This window comes from Colletotrichum fioriniae (genome assembly GCF_027942845.1).
Source record: "Colletotrichum fioriniae strain IMI 355084 chromosome Unknown scaffold_2, whole genome shotgun sequence".
NCBI lineage: Eukaryota > Fungi > Ascomycota > Sordariomycetes > Glomerellales > Glomerellaceae > Colletotrichum > Colletotrichum fioriniae.
In genome coordinates this window covers 1,014,497-1,032,649 of record NW_027076838.1, presented here as the reverse complement: position 1 = coordinate 1,032,649, position 18,153 = coordinate 1,014,497, and the positions used below count along the sequence as shown (strand labels likewise).

Below are 18,153 nucleotides of genomic sequence, written 5' to 3'. Positions count from 1 at the left end.
AAAATGGGTATTTACTTGAGGCTTCAACGCTTCTTGCTTTGCGAAACGCAATGCCTCAAACTCTGTGTTCAGCATCGCTCTGGTACTGTCTCTTATCCTCATCATCTCCATGAGTAACCAAAGCCTCAGTCTTCTCGCTCACAGCAGCTGCAGGAGGCACCGCAGCATCATCGCCATCAAAGATGACAGCCATTTGCTCCAGGGTGTGTCCGCGAGTCTCAGGGTAGGCGAAGAAGACGGTGATCCAAAGAAGAGCAAGCATCACGATGAAGACGATGTAGTACTTCCAGTGAATAGCCTCCAAAGCAATGGGGTTTACGAAGGTGTTGATGAAGATAGCGATGACGGTTGAGCACCAGGTGACGGTGAGACCCCGGGATCGAAGGCTGAACTGCCAAATCTCGCAAGGGTAGGCCGTGAGAAAGGGAGTCCTGTGACATGTAAGCGACTGTTCTCTTGAGAAGACTGGTAGGTTCTCGCGAATTTGGGGCTAGCGCTTCAGAAAAAAGACAGCGACTTACATGGCAATGTCGTATCCAGCAAAGAAGATGAACAAGAATGGGATGACCGAGGATCCGATTGCTGACGACTGGGTCGTGGCGAAAGAACCACTGAGGCCAGTGATGATGATGAAGCTCACCAACATGACGCTAGCAGAAGTCAAGAACAGGAAACGGCGACCCAGCTTATCGACGCTGGTGGCGGCAGCGATTGCCCACAGCAGGTTCCAGACGTTCAAGCAAGCTGAAATCAAGGTCTGGTTCGTAACCGACGTGACTCCAATCGAGTTCAGGATGACTAGACAGATGTTAGCAAAGTCTGTTCGGCACCACCTATAGAAAGGTGTCGAAAGGATGGAATATCGTACGAGCTGGGCAGATGTTAGCTATTGAGACAAGAAATGCGATGTTCTCGGTCAAAACTCACGGAGATAGTATGACACCACGCCGTTACCAGCCCATTGGGCGTAGATACCGAGAGTAACAGAAATAAAGAGACGGTGACGGTTTCCTGGTGTCTTGATCATATCCATATAAGAAGCGCTAGAAGAAGCCTCCTTTTCTGCGGTGATGGTTGCCTGAATCTCAACAACCTGGTAGGTCACCAAGGGGTCGTTTCTGTTGCCACCTGCGTGGTGGGTGGCCAGAATCTCGGTGGCCTCCTCGACACGTCCAACACTAATCAGCCAACGGGGACTCTCGGGCGACAAGAGGAAGCCGGGCAAGGCAACGAAGGGAAGGACAATCTGAAGGACGACGGGGATACGCCAGCACCAGTCCGAGGCAATGTTACGGCAGGCAAAGGTGACCCAACCGCAGAGGGTGCCACCAAAGTACCAGCCGACCATGAACAGAGCGTTGGCGATAGATCGTTGCTTTGGGTGGGCGATCTCGTTGATCAAGAGAGGGGCAGAGTTTCCGAGCCACGAGGCGGCGATACCGATGAAGAGACGGGAGTAGGTGAATGTCGCTTCGTTTTGAGCTGCCGTTTGCATGACGACACCGAGAACCAGGAACAAGTATCCGACGTAGATGCCAGGCTTACGACCCCAACGGTTGGAGCACATGGCGGCGACGGGGAAGGCGATACCGTTTCCGAGCCAGTAGATACCTGTGATCCAACCAAGGTATGCGCCGGAGGGGTTGTGCGTAAAGGCGTTCCATCGAGGTAGGGCGAGGAGACCGCCCATGATGGATCCATCGTAACCGTTGGCAGACGCTGTGGAAGTCAAAGTTAGCTACCACAAGTCACTCTTTGCTGCGCCGATTTTACACACAAAACAACACCATAGACAATGTGATGAAGTTGAGCTTCCGCAAGTGTGCGTGCTTCCACCAAGGGAGGTCATCGCCGGGGATCACGGCCAGGTCTTCGACAGGTTTACCCATGTTGACGTTGGGTTATCAGAGTCGGAGTAAAAGCTGGCAAAAGGAGAAGATACAGGAGTTTCCGGATCCAAAGAGGAACTCTTGAAGATACTGTCGTTCAGTTGTCTGGACTCTTTAGAGCCTGCGAGCGCCGTGAAGCAGGGTCACATCACACAGTCCAGGGGGGGAAGAGGGCAAGGTCTATATACAATTGACACTCCCTTCACAAGTGACAACAGGGGAAACAAGTCAGAATCTGGCTTGCGATTTGCGTACGAAAAAAAAAAACCGAGGTGGTGGAGCATGGCATCCCGATGCCCCGGTCGTCGCGTGTTCGTCCGGAACGCAGATTTGAGTCGAATTGGGGATTGGGGAGGGGCCAGAACTCTCCAGTGTCACGCCCCATGGAGAAAACGCTTCCAATGCAGGCCGTCGCGGGGGCCCATACGACCCACTTGACAAACATTGGTAAAAAGTGGTTTACGAAGTAGTCGTAAGGTCGTAAGGTTGGTCTGGAGAAAGGAGGACACGGGGGCGGAGAATTGAGTCAGTCCATGCTTTGATGTGACGGGAATAGTCAGAGTTGAGGTCTTCAAGAGTCAGGAGACTAAGGGGACTAACAATGAGGCGGAGAAATATGTTCTTGACTAACGTTGGCTTTTCCACAGCTGAATCTGCTTCGACCATGCAATGCCCTGTGCCTCACCCCACTAAGCCATGGCAGTTGAGGCCGGCTTTCAAGCCATTTCTTCTATTTCTCCGCCTTCGAAACCGTTTCCCCATCCTGACCAGATTGTCGGCGCGTCGGTTCACCATCCACGCGACTCTGAAGCAGTAAAGTGGACAGTGTAGACCCAGAAAACTCACTGATTCAAGCGTTACTACGTCATGGCCTTTGGAATGCGATTCTTTATGCCCGACATGTGGATCAGAACCCCGCGGTCGAGGGGAGACACAGAGACCATGCTGGAGACTTTGGGCTCCCCGCGTTGGCTCTGGGCTCTCGGAATAAAGAGAAGCGCCCGTCGATCGGCTCAATCCCTCCCTTGGTCAATTGCTGGTATCTTCTCTGTTCTTCTTCAGACGAAGTTCGGATCTTGTTGTTGTAATTTACCTGTCTCTTCGCCGTCTAAACTGTCTCCCAAGACCAGCTTCCTGTCACACGTTTCATCATGGATGTCGAAGCACTTCTTGAACAGCTCACACTGGAGGAGAAGATCTCACTCACAGCTGGTCAGTTACCAACAACTATCACTCGGACTCAACTCTAACAAGTAGATCAAAGGCGTTGGCTGGTGGCACACTGCAACAGTCGAGCGCTTGGGAATCAAGCCGATCCGTCTTTCTGACGGCCCTAATGGCGTTCGCGGTACACATTTCTTCGACAGCACGCCTTCCGCGTGCCTTCCGTGCGGAACTGCCATCGGCGCAACATTCGATGTCGAACTCGTCCAAAGGCTCGGCCGGCTGCTGTCAGATGAAGCTCACGCAAAGGGCGCCCACGTCCTGCTTGGACCTACAATCAACACCCAGCGTGGCCCCCTAGGCGGACGTGGCTTCGAGTCCTACTCTGAGGATCCGGTACTGTCTGGCATCCTCGCCGGCAACTACGTTAATGGAGTCCAAGAGTCAGGTGTGTCAGCTACTCTGAAGCACTTTGTGTGCAACGATCTCGAAAGCGAGCGCATGGCCGTCAATGCCATTGTGACCGACCGAGCCATGCGCGAGATCTACCTGTTTCCCTTCATGATCGCTGTTGAGATGGGCAAACCCCGAGCGATCATGACTGCCTACAACCAGGTCAACGGCGTTCATGCGGCGGAAAGTAAGAAGATTCTGCAGGACATCCTGCGCGACGAGTGGAAGTGGGACGGGCTGGTCATGAGCGACTGGTTCGGGACCTACAGCACGTCTGAGGCCATCAAGGCCGGCCTCGACCTCGAGATGCCGGGCCCTAGCAGATGGCGCGCCGGAGCTCTCTCTCACGCCATCATGTCTAATAAGGTCAAGCGATCAGAGCTCGACTCGGCGGTGCGGAACGTCTTGAAGCTGGTCAAGCAGGGCCTCGAGAACACCTCCATCCCGCCGAACGCCCCGGAAACCGAGGCAAACACACCAGAGCACATTGCGCTCCTGCGCGAAGCAGCCGCCAAGTCCTTGGTACTCCTGAAGAATGAGAAAAGTATTCTGCCTTTTGATAAGAACAAGAAGATCGCCGTCATTGGGCCCAACGCAAACATCGCGACCTACTGCGGCGGTGGTAGCGCCGGGCTCAGAGCCTACAACACCGTCACTCCTCTGGAGGGCGTCAAGTCTCTCGCAAGCGACGTCGTTTTCTCACAAGGTGCCTATGGTCACCAGTCTCTGCCTCTCCTCGGCAAGGCTCTCAAGACGCCAAACGGAAAGCAAAGGGGTTTCGTGCTCCGCATCTACAACGACCCCCCACCCAAGGACACCGCCAGTTCAGCCGACAGCCGGACACCGCTGGAGGAGCGCGTCCTCGATGATGCCAACATCTGGTTCGTCGACTACGAGAACGCCGACCTGAATCCCATCTGGTGGGCCGAGACGGAAGGCACCCTCGTCCCCGAGCGATCAGGAGAGTGGGACTTTGGCCTGTCAGTCCACGGCACCGGTGAGCTCTTCATCGACGGCAAGCTGGTCGTCTCCAACGTGGAGAACCAGCGCCTGGGCAGCAGTTTCCTCGGCTGCGGAACGGTCGAGGAGACGGGCACCATGCACCTGGAAGCCGGACGAAGCTACCGCGTCCTGGTGCGCTTCGGTTGCTCGGCCACCAGCAAGGTCAAGGCCTCCGGCACCGTTGACTTTGGCCAGGGCGGCGTCCGCTTCAGTGGCTGCCCTAAGCTCGAGCCTGCTATCGCAATTCAGGAGGCCGTGGAGGTCGCCAAGAGCGTCGATCAGGTCGTTGTGTGCACCGGTTTGAGCGGCGAGTGGGAGTCTGAAGGATTCGACCGAACGACGATGGCTCTGCCTCCTGGCACCGACGAGCTTGTTGCTGCTGTGCTGGCGGCGAACTCTAACACGGCTGTTGTCGTTCAGAGTGGTACGCCGGTCTCCATGCCCTGGATCGATCAGGCCGGCGCCGTCTTGCATGCTTGGTTCGGTGGCAACGAGTCTGGTAACGGCATTGCGGATGTACTCTTCGGAGAGGTCAACCCGGTAAGTTATCTCAGGTACTATCGGAAAGCGTGAAGTTACCCTACTAACACACTACATTGCAGGCCGGAAAGCTTCCTCTTACGATGCCGCGCCGAGTACAAGACAACCCCGCAGCACTAAGCTTCCGCTCAGATAATGGCCGTTGCTTGTATAGTGAAGATGTTTACGTCGGCTACCGCTGGTATGACACGCTCGATATTGAGCCCCTGTTCCCCTTCGGACACGGCCTTTCCTACACGACATTCGCGGTCTCCGATCTCGAGGTGTCTGATACATCGGCCGAGACTCACGGTCACGCCAATGGCGACAACACAATCACGATCCAGGAGGCGGATAACATCACCGTCCGCGTCAAGGTCGCCAACACGGGCCCTTGTGCCGGTTCCGAAGTCGTCCAGGTCTACGTTACACCGGCGGCACGCACGCCATTGACTAGCACGACTCGGGACACCATTACTCGTCCCAAGAAGGAGATGAAGGGCTTCGCAAAGGTAACGCTGGAAGCCGGAGCCAGCGCCACGGCGGAGATCTCTCTAGACGTTCTGCGTGCGACGAGCTACTGGAGCGAGATGGAAGACTGCTGGCGTAGCGACGCCGGTTCCTACGGCATCCTCGTGGGAACCAGCAGTCGTGGAGAATTCCTCGAGAAGACCATCAAGGTGGAGAAGTCGAGGAAATGGAGGGGATTGAGGGCATAGACAAATAGACTTAGACATGCATTCTGTACATAAATGGTTGGGATATTAGACATCATGCGTTGAGACGAGGATTAGAAACGCCTTATAACGCATGTTCTGCTCATGCGAGCACATTTCAAAGTTGAATATAAATGATGATGATCAAAGCAGTTGGCAGAGGAATGTGTCTTCTGAGTAATCTTGGTGATTTGAAGATTTCTACGCAGAACTTCACGTCAACGGTTCCACTCGAGAACCTCTGTATGCTAATTTGAGTCGTGCCATCCCACTTGACGGATCTAATCTCAGCCTGTCGGCCTTTCGCCGCGATCACCCATCAATAGACTTCGGGCGTTGCCCGAGTCATCCCTGGTGGTAAAACGTCTTCCGATCACGCGCAAAGCTGCCATCCCATGTCTAACCCCATTCGAGAGTGGAAAATCGGTTGGGGACCCCAGAAATTATCGGCCAGGGCCATAACGCGCCTCCATCAAGTCCCATTTACCATGGGAATTAGCGTGGGGATCCAGTAACACTAAAAGGGAGCATATCACCCCCCTTTCATCCCATTTCTCCGCATTCTTCACATTTCTCCCCCTCATTTTCCCTCTCCACGTTTTCCAGAAATCCCGACAGGATGGGCGCGGCACCACCGTCCCTATCGGTCCGAATTCCACCAGCATGCGCCGTCGCTCGAGCACTCAAGCTGCGTCCGTCAGCGTCTCGCCAAATGCGATTCGAAGGGCTCGTAGCAAAACGCCAGATGAGACTACTGGCTTATCGTTGACGGCAGCGGGGAGATCGAGCATCGCTAGCAGAGCGTGCGACGCTTGTCGTGCTCGAAGGAGAAAATGCCACTTTGACGGGTCTTCGCCCCATACTGATGGCCCGTCTCCGACGCAGTGTCATGATTGCTGCAGACTCGGTATACCATGCAGCTTCCTGGTGCCCACGAGGCCGCGGGGGCCTAAACGAAGGTATGAAGATCCGGGGTAGCAGGGGGGGTTTCGTTCTGTCTATACTTTCTGCCCAGAGTCACTCACTTACTGGCTCGGCAGGAAACGCCTCCCATCAATGTCTGATAGGAGCGAGAGTGAGCTTCCCAATGAAGCGGAGACTCATCATGTAGAGACTGTCGCGCAGCAGTCCCAGCAAGCTCCTGAGCCTTCAGTGAGCATTGAGCCTGTCCTCGTCTTGCCAGGCCAAACTCCTCCTTCAAGACCTTCACAAGCCAGGTCTCCTTATGAGCCGTCCCATCCTGTCCTTCATGGCCCATCTCCGCGCGCCGCAGTCCCAGCTCAGACTGAATCGCCCTCGGTAGCCGGCGCAGGGTTCCCAACAGATGAATTGTGCTCAAGAGCACTTATACACATCTTGATGGCAGATTACCTCGACTTAGTCTACCCGCTTGTTCCTGTCGTCCATCGGCCCAGTTTCCGTCATGATCTGGCCACAAACCGGGACATCACCGATCCCGACTTCTTTGCTGTCCTAATGAGTTTGGCCGCGCTCACAGTTGGGCTACTGCCGTCGCGTTTCCGCGACTATAGGGCAGTTGACCCCGAAGCTGCGATGCGCTTCGAGAACAGAACTGCAATGATCAACTGTTGCGCGGAGATCTGCACTCGACAACGGACTGCGAACTACTGGGACCACATCAACCATCGGAAATGGGCAGTGTGTTACGTCCTTTCCGTCGCTTGTTTTCAAACGGGTCAGGTCAACCGCAGCCGGATGTTCGATGTGGAGTACTTACAAGTTTCGCGACTTCTTGGGCTACATCGCATCTCCGAGTATGAGGGTCTCAACTGCATCGAGACCCAATTACGGAAGAAGGCCTTCTGGATGCTCTTCTATGGCTACGCGTAAGCCATACTTCCATCCCTGGTATGCTACTCCAATCACAAAAGACTAACAACTACTAGGCATACCAGAGTTCAAGCAGGACGCTGGGAGCGGCTGACATACTTTGGGCCTGGTGAGCTACGTGAGGTCAACTACGAAGCTCTCATGCCCCTTGACGTCGACGATGAACACATCTTCAGAGACAGGATCCTAGACCCCGTCTCCCCAATGGCATCGCATGGGACACCATCCGCCCATACTCAGGAACCCCGAGTTACATTCACACTCACCAGCGGCTTCATCATCCACTCTCGAGTGTTCCACAAAGGTCTACAAGAAGCCATAGCCACCTTGGGCTGCGAGTGTGAGCTCCGTCGCACCCCCACCGCCCGTCTTGCGCGCATGCGCGATCTTCTCCAAGAGATGAGATACATGCTCGACGATGTCCCGGGCCCCATGCGGCAATGGGCTTCCAATGATGGGGTTACCGATGCGGCCCCCAGCACGCCGCGGTTTGACGATGAAAGAGGTGCAGCTGCTGTGTCGAGCTATGGTAGCCCGGGTGACTATAGCCGTGCTCCAGAAGCCGGGTCCTACTCACAGGTGATTCAGGGCCAAGCCGAGATCATGAGAGCTAACATCCATGTTACGCATCTGTGGCTGCAGAGCTTGCTGCTGGAACAAGTCGACGGTGTCACTCAAGAGAGCGCGATTGCCAACCCCTCGACGACTGCACGTGAGGAAGTGTCGGCGGCCCTGAAAGCGAACTGGGCCGAACGTGAGGACATTTGCCGTCAGATGCTGCACTTGCTACACAGCATCCCATACGTTCACCTTGAACCTAACGGTCTCTACCTGGTATGCTCCACACTTGATCCCAGCTCATGCAAAGTTCGATCTCTAATCACATCTCTCCAGGCGTACAAAGTTCGCGATGTAGCCGTAACGCTACTCAACTGTCCGTTCGAAGCCCACGAACGGCCTGCCCGTCGTGCGGTGGAGTACATGCGAGACTTCACTCGAGCATTATCGCGGCTCGATCGAAGTGAAATTGTGAATACAAATAGTTTGAAAAGCTGGATCGACATAGATCGGGAGCCTGCAATTTGATAGGATTGCCCGCAGCATTTCGGCATCAACAGGTGGGACGCTAATCTCGCCCACTTACAATGATAAACCACCTTTAACGCGGCAAAACAGGCCCAAGACTTGCTGGAGGGGTTCCTTGAAGTCAAAAGTAGATAAATCACTCGAATGAGTAAATAAATCTTGAATGAAAATAAAATAATCAAAAGTTTTGAACCCGGAGAGGTTCGAACTCTCGACTTTGAAGAGGCATACTGCCGTAGTGATCACGAAGTATAAGCATCACACTCTAACCAACTGAGTTACGGGTCCTGGGTTGCGCCGAAAGTCGCTGGATTGCGGGTCTATTATGCGAGTCTCCGTGTCCCCCCCGTGTTTGCTCGAATTCCTGAGCGCCAAGGTGGAAGCAATGTGTGTTGTGGTTGGGGGTTTGTCAGTTTGACGGCACAGCTTTGCCCGGAACAAAGGCGCGAGACCATGCTCGAAACAAATGATGCAATGACAGTGGAAAGTTTGTGAGTGCAATTAAAAACTTGGATTGATTGACGAGTACGAAACTTTGAAGGGAATTTTTCCTTTCCCCAAGTTTTTCTCGGAGAGACCAAGTGGGCACTGCCACCAATGAAATGGCTTGATCTAATTCCCTGACCCCTCTGGCTTGAGCTGTCTGAATCGCCATGGCAAGCCACAGCTTGACAACCTCGGCTCCTTAACACGTCGCTGGGCTGCGCTTCCAGACCTATTGGAACTTCATCACTTGAATCACAACGACGATGGACTAGGAAAACGAAACGTGAAAAGAGAAACCTAGATCATGGCCTGGATATCTTTCATGCTCAGCGGCCGCTATTCGAACTACCAAGTACGAATAAGTTTCGCGCTTAACGGGCATCTCGGCACCCCTCAAGTATAAATGAAATATTGGCCGTTTGACAAAGACTCAAGCTCATTCTTCCAATCAAAACTCAAGACATTTACCAAGTCATCATACCACTAACGCCTCATTGACTGAGCTTGCCGCTCTTTCGCCCATGCTTTGTCATTATTTCCTCTAGATTTACCGGCCCTCTTACTCTCACAAAGATCACTCCTTTGTCGATGGTCGGTATTCACTTTCCTGCCCTGCGAATGAGAAACGTGGCATGTATTTGGGTGGTGGAGAATTACCCGAGTCTGTCGCCGTTGGTAACTCGACTGGCGCAGCGGCGGGTGCTGCATGGGTCGCAGCAGGAGTTGTCGCCTGGTTGTCCGGGGCTTCGACAACGACGCTAGGAGCTATGGACGAGATCCGGTGGTCGCTGGGACCTAAGTCAGCAAAAGCCGAGAACGGTCAGCAGCGAGATCTGAGGAGACTTACTAGTAGGTCTGCAAGCCGTTGACGGGATGTGAGAATCCCGTAGGCTGGGGGCTTAGTTGAGGGGAGAACTGGGCTGTGGGAGTGGCGTGGTCACGGTAGGGACCGCTGAAGTTGCTGTAGTGACTGTTTCTCCATCCTTGAGTCGATGGGCTCTTGGGCTGCATCGAGTAGTTGAGCTCCGTGACGGCGGGTTGAGATGGCGGCGGGGGATGTGCCTGGTACGCGGTTGGGGTTCTCTTGTAGGCGCGGTTGATACCGCCTCGTCGCCCACACAGGTATACCAATAGGCCTCCCAGGAGAAGAAAAGCTAGTGAGCCAATCACGATACCGGCGATTTGGCCGCCGCTCACACTGTGATGGTAGTTGTTAATAACGGCCCCGTTGTTGGAGCCGCCGCTGGTTGCCTTTGGTGCATCTGATTCAGTTGGGAAGGGTTCGCCAGGAAGAATCTGGGTGGTCAATGGGAGGGCCGCTTCAAGCTGTTTGTCGAGGGACTGGGTTGAGTTCTGAAGACTTTGTGAGTATACATGAATATTTTGGCATCCTTGGGGGTTCGTCTTACCTCGTTGATCACACCTATCATCTTCTCTTTGTAGCACGAACCGGGAGCACCACAGTAGTAAAAGATCGGAAGTGTGTCGTTGACGCGAACTCTATACCGTGGCATCTAGATCATATTAGTCCCCATCGCAAGCCTAATGCTATGTGCCGTACTAACATCGTTCGTGATGGCCTTGACCGACTGGTTTCCGCTGTAGAACCCCTCGCGGCCAATGTCAATGTACTCGTATGGCGTGCAAGGAAATCCAAACTCGGCGCGAATAACCGAGTGAGCATCGGGATAGAAGATCCATTCGATGGTATCGCCGACATTGGCTTCCGTCTTTGCAGGTGAGAATGCAAACCCAGACTTGCAGCAGTTTAGCTAACGTGAAACGATTCATTGGGTCCCATTCACCTACCGCTCCGACGGCAATAGTATGCGTCTGCGCAGCAGCAGCAGAAGCCATTCCCGTCGCAGAGGCCACTGCTGGCGTCCCAGTATTCGTAGAGCTAGACGTCGTAGAAGTAAGGAAAGGCGAGATTGTTATTGTCGGCAGCACCTGCGCATTTACTAGGCCCGCCACAGCGGCAACTCCTAGCGTGAAAGGCCGCATCTTATCAGGAAGCTGTATTGTTCAATCACAAGATTGAGACTGGGACCAAGCAATGGTAACGGTAGAGACACCAGAAGAGGGAACAGCTCGAAGGAGGAGGGGGGATGTAACGTGTGAAGGGCCCATGGCAATACTTATTGCGGCAAACATCCTCATGTACACGCCGGACCGGGCTGACGATGGGGCTGGGGCGGGGGACTCGGGCCCGATGGCTGAGACCATCAGTCTGCATCCTGCTCGAGAACTCCGCCCAAAGCATGCATGAGAGACCCGTTGGCTTGGTGCCCACATGGCAGAGCTGCCTTATAGCTCTCGGTTTGGCTATGCTCCAGGCCCGATAACCGGAAGAAAGGAAAGTGGCGGACATCCATGCAGCCATGAGTCTTGGATAACCGTCGCCCTTCAAGACATCCTTCATTGAACGTCAATCGATGAGACGAGTCTTCAGAGCAGGGGATTTTCTCGCCGCGCCCTTCGCTTGTAGATAAGATACTATAGAGACAAAGGCTCCCAAGGATATCGAAGCGTTTGCCAACATTAGGCATACGTGCGAAGTACCGAATATGGCGTAACCATGAGTTGAAATGCAACGTGCAATTTTCCTGTGATACTTGAAAAAGTTTGGAGTAGGCCAACACAGCGAAAGATTCATTTGATGAAATCCAGAGAAATACTCGATCCCAGGATGTGATATGGAGCAGATGGCCGAGCTGGGTTGACTCAAGCCAGTGCCAGAAACGATCCTGCGGAAAGGATAGTTATCACTAGAAGAAAGGGACTTTGAGATGGACTGCCGCCAGAGGCCCCTTGGTGAACATGAAGGTCTTCTATCATACCATGAGAACCGGCGGCTTCATACATGTTTGCTACCTTAGCCCAGACTTTGAATGCGCTCGACCGGCTCTCACCTGAGCAATGTTTGGTGGCGTTTGTCCTACAGGGAGGACCATTCAGGGAAGCAGAACCATACATGTTTAAGGTCCCTCGCTGAGTTACCTGTGAGGAGTCCGGCCCAGCGGTCCATGTGGTAGGACGCAGTAAGCCAGACCAGACGAAGAAGGTCCGAAACTTTGCACCATGAATAGGTATCTGAAATGAGGCTGTTGGAGTGGCTGCGCTACTCACAAATACACTTACCAATATCCCTTGATTGTAGATTAAACCTAGTGTAGTGCCCATTTCAAAGGTTACCAGCCAGGCGGCTTTGCTGCGGTGATACAGCAAGATTTGTCTTGGAAAGAAACTGAAGAAACAACTAACGTCCCGATTAAGACGAGTTGTGTCCGGACAATGCAGACGCTAAGACATTGGCAGGGTCTTAGTGTTGCACCAGCGGCGAGCATCGGGCTTTGGGGAATAGATCCAGGGCTGAGAGAAAGACAATGTTTGGAAAAGTAGCTGGCCATCCTCCCTTGGTTTCGGATCATCTGGGAACGGCTGTCGTCCATACTAAGAAGATGTCCAAAGTGAAAGCCGCGAGCAGGATGGTGGTGCCGAGGTGCGGGACAACGGCACCAGACTTAACATTATAAGTGGTGGCTTGTAGTGTTTAAAATTGCTGACTGCGTGGCTGAGCCGTGTGATCGAGCCTAGAAGCAGATACCAAGCTGAAGAACAGACTTTTGGCTGAGTTCATACTCGAGGAATGTCGAGATGGAGTACCCGCGTGGTCCCGGTCATCACACCGTGAGAAATCCTGGATAGAGTGACGCTGGCCTCTGCACGGTGGAGCATGTTTCTTGAAGAGCTTCCCCATAAAGACAACCAGTGTTCGCGACTGATAGTAGAATCGACACCGAAGCCATGCCTTAGTTTCTAGCTCTTTGACATAGAAGCTGCCGGAGGCAAAGCGCGTAAGGATTCTGCTTGGACGAGAGCTCAGCTACTGCACAGACCAGCTCCCTGACGCCCAGCGGCTGACGGTATTTTGAGACTCTCTGGTATTTGCAACTTAGGTACGTAGGGTCCGGAGGAAGTAAAGTTCGAGGTCAGCCGCATGCGCAGTGAGTCTCCGGGAAGATGTTCGAAGGGAATGGTTAAGTGGTGGTTGCTAAACCACCAACTCTTACACCAGGCGTTGGCGATAAAAGCGAAAGGAGCGAGCTGAAATATCGGTGAGAAGTCGTCCCCTGAAGAGAAGCAGACGTCACAAGAAGACAATCAAGTGAAATTTAAATCCTTGATCGAGTCTCGGGAGGAGTTCATAGCGACTGATTGGAAACAAGTCAGGTCGTCTGCGGAGATGTATCAAAGGAAGCAGATATTGTATGCGCGGAGCAGTGTCTGGAAAGGGAAATATTTCGAGAACATGGAAGGGAATTTCGGCTATATCAGAAGGCGGAGTTTCTTGAGAGTATTGAGACCAATGGCCCAAATTTCTGAGAATTTTCAGGTCAGGTAAGGCTGAAATGAGAAGACCAAAGTCCACGAAAACAAGTCGCCAGTGTCTGACGCTGTTGACACTGGATAGTGTCTGCTGACTAACGCACTTCGACCGGGGATAACCTTAGCGCGGAAGGAGGCACCTCAAGCGGGCCCAGAGGTCTGGACAGGTCCACTTCGACCAGAGCTTTTGGCCAATCGTATTACAGTTTCAGAGCTTGACCTCTTCAGGGAAAAAAGTTCCAGCCTCGCGCCTGTGGACTGGACGACTGCGCCTCTGCCTCACGCGGCAATCTTCAACTCCATCGCCAATTGCCTTCTCTCACCTGGTTGACCATCATTTACGATTAGCCTTATCACGCCACGTGCAATCGCAATCATGAACGGCGACGGCTATTCTCGTGGTAAGTCTGCACGACGTCTGAGACACCTATCTGTATCTGTGCCTCTGTCTAACAAACGCCTTCGGGGGAAAAGGTCGAGGAAAGGGATCTCGCGACTTTCCGGTACGTGTCCATCACTCACAATGAAGTACTTGCATTAAAAGCTGACACTTGATGCAGAGGGAGCGTGATGATAGACGGGGTGGCGATAGAGACAGACACCGAGACCGAAGACGTTCCCGTTCCCCCTACGACCGAAGCTCCAGACGTCGCGAGGACGAGGACAGCTACGCGACAAGTCGCAGCCATCGCGAGCGCGAGCGTGAGGACAGATACTCTGGACGCGAGAGGCGTGGTGGGGATAGAGAGTGGGATCGCGACCGCGGATCCTCCAGACGCGATGCCAGAAGAGACGACGACGATCGCCCGCGGAGAGATCGTGACCCGTACGATGACCGACGCCGAGGCGGACGAGACAGAAATGAGGATGCCGGATTTGGTCGCCGTGAACAACAACAGCAACGCCAGCGTAGCGCGACGCCACCTCCCAAGAAGAGGGAGCCTACACCTGATCTGACAAACATCACATCAGTCTTGGAGCGCAAGCGACGTTTGACTCAGTGGGACATCAAACCCCCCGGCTATGAGAATGTCACTGCTGAACAAGCCAAGCTGTCAGGCATGTTCCCTTTGCCCGGTGCTCCCCGCCAGCAACCCATGGATCCCAGCAAGCTTCAAGCCATCATGAACCAGCCAGGTGGCCAAGTCAACAGCGCTGCGCTGAAGCCGAGCAACTCACGTCAGGCCAAGCGTCTACTCATCAACAACCTTCCCCCATCCACGACCGAAGAAACCCTCCAGAACTTCTTCAATTTGCAGCTTAACGGCCTTAACATAATCGAGAGCACCGACCCTTGCACCAGCTGTCAGGTTTCAAAGGACAACTCCTTTGCCGTAGTTGAGTTTAGAAACGCTTCCGAGGCCACCGTAGCGCTCGCCCTCGATGGCATCTCGATGGAGGCCGACGATGCCACAAATGGCGCTGCGGGTAGCCAAGGCCTCGTGATTCGTCGTCCGAAGGATTACATCGTTCCCGCGGTGGTTGACGACGTCCCATATGAGCCGGGCGTCGTTTCCAACTCGGTGATCGATACTCCTAACAAGATCAGCATCGTGAACATGCCTCCTTACCTGTCAGATGAACAAGTGTCGGAGCTTTTAGTGTCATTTGGCGAGCTCAAAGCGTTTGTGCTTGTTCGTGATAGAAGCACAGAAGAGTCTCGGGTAAGCTGAGTCGCATATGGCCATTATGTGTATCTTACTAACTATCTTCGCAGGGAATCGCGTTCTGCGAGTATGTCGATCCAGCAGCTACGGACGTCGCCATTCAAGGCCTTAATGGTATGGACCTTGGAGACAAGAAGCTCAAGGTTCAGAAGGCCAGTGTCGGTGTGACTCAAGTTGCTGGGGTGGAAATGGGAGTCGCAGCCATGTCTATGCTGGCCGGTACGACTTCAACTGACTCTGAGGAAACCCGTGTTCTGCAACTTCTGAACATGGTCACTCCAGAGGAGTTGATGGACCCTGACGATTATGAGGGTAAGCGACAATATCTAGTTCTGTCCTTGTGCACATACTGACAATCTATAGAAATCAAGGAGGACGTCCAAGAAGAGTGCGCCAAGTTTGGCAACGTGCTGGATATCAAAATTCCTCGTCCCGTGGGAGGCAGCAGACAATCTGCCGGTGTTGGCAAGATCTTTGTCAAGTTCGAGACCAAGGAGTCATCCAAGAAAGCGCTCCAAGCGCTCGCAGGACGCAAGTTTGCGGATCGCACTGTTGTTACCACGTACTTCCCAGAGGTAAAAAGAGCCCCAGGATGGCATTGCGAAACAAATACTGACTCTGCTGTAGGAAAACTTCGAAGTCGGTGCCTGGTAACCGTCTTCACATTAGGCACAGGGAACAGAGAGATAACATAATCAAAAAGGCAAGGCTCGGCGGAAAAAGGAATTTTAGGCCGATCATATTCTGACAGCCTTGTAACCATTGAAAATGCTGTACCATAATTCCGCGATGCGGGCCGCAGGCGACAAGGACGGGAGCATCCACCAAGTCGCAAAATTGCAGATGACTTGCGGCGGCTTCAAGCCGGCGCGGTGGAGAAAAACTAGGGGTACTTTATAAAAACTTTCTGACTGAAAATCATAGTTCAAGGCGTTGGTAGTACCTGCGTAGTTGTATTTGCATCGATGGAACACTTCTATATGTTTGTCAAGCGTTGAAGTTCAGAGGTTAAGATATCTTCGGCTTCATAACATGTACACAGCATTCTTTAGTCACTTCGAGAAACAGAAGTTGGAACCATTCATATGCCCACATGTTTTGATTTGCTATCTACCCCAGGGCCACGCGCCATCAAGGTTGACTCTGTGTCTGTGATTTTCTATTGCGCTTCACTTGAGGCGCAACGAAGACGAGAATCTGTTCGTAGTGTGTAGACCTTTACAGCCTGTTAGCATTACATTCGTGAATTCAAATGATTTGAAACGAGAGAGAGAAGGTGCAGTATCAGAAGTCCTGTTCATTCATTAAGCCCGAAGACTTTAAAATAAGAGGTACCAGAAAAAAGTAATAATGGAGGATCATCATTTGATGCATAGGGGAAAGACGTGGAGTATAGGTGCGAGATTCTTACCTGAGGGAAGGAATTTAGAGAGGCACCGCGAATCAGCATTCAGCGGCGATGCATCTGAACAGTTCGTCTCTCAAAGAGTTGAGGGTGAGGGAGCAAGAAGAAAAATCTCGAGCTCACGAACCTTGAGGTAAGCAAAAGGGTGCACGGACCAGGAAGAAGCTGCTTGGCCCCGTAAATCCAGCCCAGTAGCGGGTCACCCAAAATTTTCCAGACCAAGCCCAGACGGGACGAGAATGGCACGCTGTAAATCCGTTGCTGAAGCCAGCTGGGCCCGCAGAAGGAGGGACACTGCACTCCAGCAGCTGCCCTAATTAAGCGAGGTTCTCCCGCCCGCACAATCCACCCTGTCCACGCCGAGCGGCAGCCCGCTCAAACATATCGCAATTGATCGTGAACTTTTTTCCCTTCCCTTTTCAAATCCGACCAGCGACCGACCGACTGACCCCCTCGACTCCAGCCGACAACACCACAAACCACCGTCAAAATGGGCCGTCTTCACTCCAAGGGAAAGGGTATCTCCGCCTCGGCGATCCCCTACAGCCGCAACCCCCCTTCGTGGCTCAAGACCACCCCCGAGCAGGTCGTTGACCAGATCTGCAAGCTGGCCAAGAAGGGTGCTACCCCTTCCCAGATCGGTGTCATCCTCCGTGACTCCCACGGCGTTGCCCAGGTCCGCGTTGTCACCGGTATGTCGAAATCGAAGTCTCCCAAATTCTCTGCAGGAGAAATAGAAAAGGCAGAGAATTTTGCGACTGACTATTTTCGCTCTTCACAGGCAACCGTATCCTTCGCATCCTCAAGTCCAGCGGTACGATCCCAGTTATATGAACACACCAAGCGGCGACCTCGAAGTCGAAAGATTACCAAAACCGTCCGCGAGGAGCAATCCTCTTTACCGCATTTAATGCGCCTCTGCTTGGTCTAGGCTGACAGAGAGATATGATGAACAGGCCTCGCCCCCGATATCCCTGAGGACCTTTACATGCTCATCAAGAAGGTACGTCGCCTGCTCTGGAGACGGTCGTCTCTGTCTGTTTTGGAGGATGTCCCGGTTGGATGATTAACCAATTTCGTGATACAGGCTGTTGCCGTCCGCAAGCACCTCGAGCGCAACCGCAAGGACAAGGACTCCAAGTTCCGCCTCATTCTCATCGAGTCCCGTATCCACCGTCTCGCCCGCTACTACAAGACCGTCGGTGTCCTCCCCCCTACCTGGAGATACGAGTCCGCCACCGCCTCCACCATCGTCTCTTAAGCGCCCTTTAATCGCTATTACGAACGAATGGATTGGTCGTCGTACGACGCGGTGGATTCTGGTCATGGAGTTGGGGTATTAGGAAAGTGCATTTAGAGCTCTGATGCCAGCTCTCTAGGCCCGGTGGCCGCGCGGGGATTTCTCACGCCGCGGAGGAGGAGTAAAAGTCTCCCTGCATGTCACTCGAAAGAAGTAGACATAAACCAAACAAAAATGAGGAAATTCTTCCAAGGCAACACCAACGTCTATGAGTGTTTCACGGGCT

At 53.3% G+C, this 18,153-nt stretch overlaps 6 protein-coding genes and 1 non-coding gene across 7 annotated transcripts; 4 read left to right on the top strand and 3 right to left on the bottom strand.

Moving 5' to 3' along the window:
- Positions 1–55: 55 nt before the first annotated feature.
- N0V96_002098 (uncharacterized protein) lies at positions 56–1,889 on the bottom strand (the record flags this gene model as incomplete). Its single annotated transcript, XM_053187867.1, has 4 exons — positions 56–431; positions 522–798; positions 928–1,719; positions 1,778–1,889. The coding sequence occupies 4 exons, from the start codon at positions 1,887–1,889 to the stop codon at positions 56–58; spliced, it is 1,557 nt and encodes a 518-aa protein (XP_053055371.1).
- A 1,151-nt stretch (positions 1,890–3,040) lies between these two features.
- On the top strand, positions 3,041–5,746 carry N0V96_002097 (uncharacterized protein; the record flags this gene model as incomplete). The annotated part of the gene is made up of 3 exons (XM_053187868.2): positions 3,041–3,101; positions 3,154–5,048; positions 5,111–5,746. 3 exons carry the CDS (start codon positions 3,041–3,043, stop codon positions 5,744–5,746), a joined length of 2,592 nt encoding a protein of 863 aa, XP_053055372.2.
- A 1,713-nt stretch (positions 5,747–7,459) lies between these two features.
- Positions 7,460–8,510, top strand: N0V96_002096 (uncharacterized protein; the record flags this gene model as incomplete). Its single annotated transcript, XM_065756433.1, has 3 exons — positions 7,460–7,590; positions 7,651–8,428; positions 8,499–8,510. 3 exons carry the CDS (start codon positions 7,460–7,462, stop codon positions 8,508–8,510), a joined length of 921 nt encoding a protein of 306 aa, XP_065614802.1.
- Positions 8,511–8,868: 358 nt separating this feature from the next.
- Positions 8,869–8,968, bottom strand: N0V96_002095. Its single transcript has one exon. It is a non-coding gene; the product is annotated as a tRNA-Ile (tRNA).
- Positions 8,969–10,012: 1,044 nt separating this feature from the next.
- N0V96_002094 (uncharacterized protein) lies at positions 10,013–11,023 on the bottom strand (the record flags this gene model as incomplete). Its single annotated transcript, XM_065756432.1, has 4 exons — positions 10,013–10,519; positions 10,576–10,680; positions 10,732–10,923; positions 10,976–11,023. 4 exons carry the CDS (start codon positions 11,021–11,023, stop codon positions 10,013–10,015), a joined length of 852 nt encoding a protein of 283 aa, XP_065614801.1.
- A 2,908-nt stretch (positions 11,024–13,931) lies between these two features.
- Positions 13,932–15,876, top strand: N0V96_002093 (uncharacterized protein; the record flags this gene model as incomplete). Its single annotated transcript, XM_053187871.2, has 6 exons — positions 13,932–13,956; positions 14,030–14,058; positions 14,116–15,219; positions 15,273–15,534; positions 15,586–15,797; positions 15,850–15,876. The coding sequence occupies 6 exons, from the start codon at positions 13,932–13,934 to the stop codon at positions 15,874–15,876; spliced, it is 1,659 nt and encodes a 552-aa protein (XP_053055375.1).
- A 1,241-nt stretch (positions 15,877–17,117) lies between these two features.
- RPS13 (40S ribosomal protein uS15) lies at positions 17,118–17,888 on the top strand (the record flags this gene model as incomplete). Its single annotated transcript, XM_053187872.1, has 4 exons — positions 17,118–17,319; positions 17,409–17,441; positions 17,584–17,630; positions 17,715–17,888. 4 exons carry the CDS (start codon positions 17,118–17,120, stop codon positions 17,886–17,888), a joined length of 456 nt encoding a protein of 151 aa, XP_053055376.1.
- Positions 17,889–18,153: the final 265 nt, after the last annotated feature.